Source organism: Rattus norvegicus, chromosome 18 (genome assembly GCF_021556685.1).
Source record: "Rattus norvegicus strain SHRSP/BbbUtx chromosome 18, alternate assembly SHRSP_T2T, whole genome shotgun sequence".
Taxonomy (NCBI): domain Eukaryota; kingdom Metazoa; phylum Chordata; class Mammalia; order Rodentia; family Muridae; genus Rattus; species Rattus norvegicus.
Window position 1 is genome coordinate 58,033,515 of NC_141551.1, and position 3,770 is coordinate 58,037,284.

Here is a 3,770-nt window from a genome sequence, read left to right on the forward strand (position 1 = left end):
ATGCCTTGAAGCAACAGGACACTGGGTAAGGCAAGCATGGTACATTCACTTAGTCGGACAGACAAAACCTACTTTGACAGAACGAGAAGAACTATATGCTTGCTGAGATGGACAGCTCTCCCGAACATACTTAGAACGAAAAGTAAGGCACAGGACAGTGTACACATAGGAAGATCTTTCTGTCTATAAATCACTTTAAATGCTACAAATGTATAGGATGTAATATGCACAAGTAATTTGTCCAGAAGAATGTATAAGAAACTGTTGACGACGGTTACCTTGAGAAGAGGAGACTTTTCATTTTGTACCTTTCTGCACTGTCTGAAATTTATCAAGTGCGTGTATTACTTTAATTTAAGTGTTAACAGGAGTTCTGAATGATGGGATTATTAGCCATTTTTGGTTTTCTTCTTTATACTCTTCTGTATTTAAGAAAAACAAACCAAAAACCCAATAAATGTTATTTTTTAAAGTGATCTATACCTGCTATATACTAAAATTCCTAAATTCCAGTAACATGTGGGTCACTGATAGGTGAGGTATAGCCACTGTGATATGTGTCATCTCAGAAGAGGCTCGAGAGCACTGAACAGTCCTGCGAGCGGCTCGGCAATGAGTGCAGACGGGGGTGGCACCCGCTCTGACAGCAGGGGCCAAGGGCTCAGTAAGAGGTTGCAAGGGTCTTTGTGTGGTTGAAGTAGGAATCACAAGAAACTCAGCCTCAATTGCTCATCTACTTAGAGCCCTGTGAACACCGACAGTTAAAGGCTATAGAGAGCATCCCTCTTTTAGGGAAGATGAACTTGTAGCATAAGGAAAAATATCAAGTACAGAATTCGCTTGCATATACGATGGGGTAGGCGGGAAAGGTCGAGACAAAATAGGACTTCTGGTCAATAAAAGCTTTCACTTCAGCTTAGAGTTTCAGAAGTCACGTAAGGACGAGTTTAGAAATTTGCCCACACTGTCTTTCCAGATGATGTGCCATCTTAAGGTGATTCTCAAGGAAACAATGGCCTAGGTGCTGGGCTGTGACCCTTAATCTTCTGTGAAAAGACGTGCATGTGAAGATCAGGGCACTGAAATCTAAAACTGGGGCAGTGCAAACTTCTATGCTAAGAGCTTTAAAAACTGAAGCAGGCACTGAATAGATTTCCAGCTCACTGAATGGTTCTCAGAACTTATACGAACAATCCACGTAAGATACATGTATATAAAATATCTACATTAGGAATATAATCATATCACATAAAAAGGCATATTATTATTTCCCTGCCAAAAAATATAGTGGAATTTCCAAGTCTACAGTACCTGAGATCCAATTATATGGGTTGTGTAGATGAGGACAGTTATAAATCGCCAGATACTTGATACAGGAGAAAACCTCATTGACTGCCTTCATCCCGATATCGGTAATGATACCAGGATTTTCTACCACATCAGCCAAACCATACTTCACCAAATCTGCATTCGCCATTCTGCCTAGAGAGAAATCAATGTCAAAGAAAGTTTCAGTGTCACGGAGTGCTGACAACTTTGTACCTTAATCTCTCACAGGACTAAACTGCTCTACCGTTGGTCATCATCAGCCTGGCTTCAAATTTAAAGTCAGTGTTCAGAATATATGGTAGCATTCTCAGAAGAAAAGAATCTGTGGTAAAAATCAGGGATAACTAATAGGATAAATAATATTCAACTGTTTAGAAAGAGGAAAAAGTGTAACAGAGATGTATTGGTTCATACAACTATGAAGTTTTAATCTTATCTTTTAAAAAAAAGAGCCAAAATGCCCTCTTCTGGTGTGTCTGAAGACAGCTACAGTGTACTTATATATAATAAATAAATAGATCTAAAAAAAAAACCAAACCAAAACCATAAAAAAGAAAGGTGATAGGTGTCTACCTGTCCCCTGAACTGGATTCTAATTCAGACACATCGCACTGGTCAGGCAACAATCTTGAGGGAGGACCAGGGGAGGGAGAGAAGATATGTAAATCATCCTAAATCATATCACGGGACCCACACTTCATCTCTTGCATATTCTCTCTTCCGTAAGGTTGGTCCTCACTCATCAGGACAGTTAACTCTTTGAGCGATCGTCTGTTCCTTCGTGTGTCGTCACTATGTGGGTGGTACTAGGAAGAATTACCACACACGGGCTAGATTCCTTCTAAGTAACTGAGCAACCCTACAAAGAAAACTCACTGGGCCTTCCAGGAACCATCTTGAGCAATAGAGCAAGGTGTATCTTTAGCCTGAACTACGTGGAAATGTGTGTTAACCCATCAGTCCACCCCAAGCACTACTTACTGCATTAACTCTCCACATAGTTCACACTCTACCCACCATCAGCATTTGCTGGTATTTCCTGCAGAAGTCACCTTACCCCATCCTTAACATCAACCTCCTTGCTACTTTTTGGACTTGAAGACTGCATTCTCCCTTATGATGAGTAAAATCTTAAACTGACTCTATTTATTAGGTGCTGTCCACACAAATGTTCCACTGTAAAAGGACAAATGCATGTATGTCCTGCCTTTAATGCAAGCCATCTCTGCCTGAGGCTTTCTACTGCCTTTAATTCTTAAAACCCTGATACAGCAGGCATTCATTTCTGTTCCTTTTCTCCTCCTTTTTAGCTTACAGGGCAGCTAAAGGTAAAAACCACTACTTACTGACTACCTCAAGTATTAAAGATGGCTATAAATGTATTTTGGTTTTGCTGTTACTTGGCGATGGCCTCAAGTAGCCTAGGATGGTGTCTCGCATTCCTAATTCTCCTTCCTTCCTGTGCCACCAAACTTGGCTGTATTTATCATTTTTCAATGTCTGCTCAGAGCCATTCAAGAGAAAAGCAGGGAAGTCCTTAAGTATCTTATTATACAATCTTATGACTAACAACAGGCAACTCTCAATTCTCTCTGTCTCCTCCCCCGACCCCCCACCCCTATTCTAGAACTTAAGTCTGTATTTCTTAGTTTCCAACCTGATCGGCTGCCCACAAATGCATGTGAACGAAGACTCCTTCTCTAAGTACTCCTCGGGTCCCTGAGTCCCAGCCATCTTTATTTCTAGGACACAAGAGCATCGGTTTGACAGTATGCTCACCGCCTGACCTGTGACTGCCAACCTTAGCAAGTGCTAGAGGACAAAGGTGGTGTTTCTATTTTAGCTATTTTGCTAGACAAAGAAAGTGACTTGACTTCCACAAGAAAATCCCATTCCGTCACCTTCCTGCTTCCAGCTATGAATCACTAAGACGGCAGATGAAATGAGCAAGAATGAGCCCTGACCACTTCTCCTCTTCATTTTCTGCCTGGTGTGTATGGGTACCTCTGTGTGCTGTGGTGCTCACGGGGAGGTCGGAGGACAGTCTCTGGCGTTCAGTCTTTGTTTTCTGTATTCTTTGAGATAGGGTTTCTTGCTTTGATGCAATGGCAGGCTAGCTGTTATGAGAACACCTAGGGACTTGCCTGTTTATACCTCCCCCCATCTAAAGGAAAGCTGGATTATAGATAGATTCTTAAGACATGTGTTACCTCATCCAGCTTTAGTTGGTTCTGGGAAACGAGTCCTCATGCTGACCTGGCAATCACTGTAGCCACTGACCCAGCTCCCTAGCTTGTGTCCCTCTTAAAATGGCCTGTAACCTAACACTTATCCTTACAGACTCCCTGGCAGTCTACGGAGAAGCAGAGTCCATATTTAGGCAAGTTGAATAGTCTAAAAATGGAAGGGCTTATAAAAAGGCTAACACCAAGAACCTTCTA

General features: G+C 41.8%; 1 protein-coding gene across 16 annotated transcripts in view; it reads right to left on the reverse strand.

Moving 5' to 3' along the window:
• Positions 1–3,770, reverse strand: part of Fbxo38 (F-box protein 38) — a 47,057-nt gene that overhangs the window by 18,633 nt on the left and 24,654 nt on the right. For all 16 annotated transcript variants that reach the window (XM_087592789.1, XM_087592780.1, XM_087592784.1 and 13 more), the window contains 1 exon segment: positions 1,312–1,482. In XM_087592789.1, the coding sequence (XP_087448915.1) occupies positions 1,312–1,482 (171 nt within the window).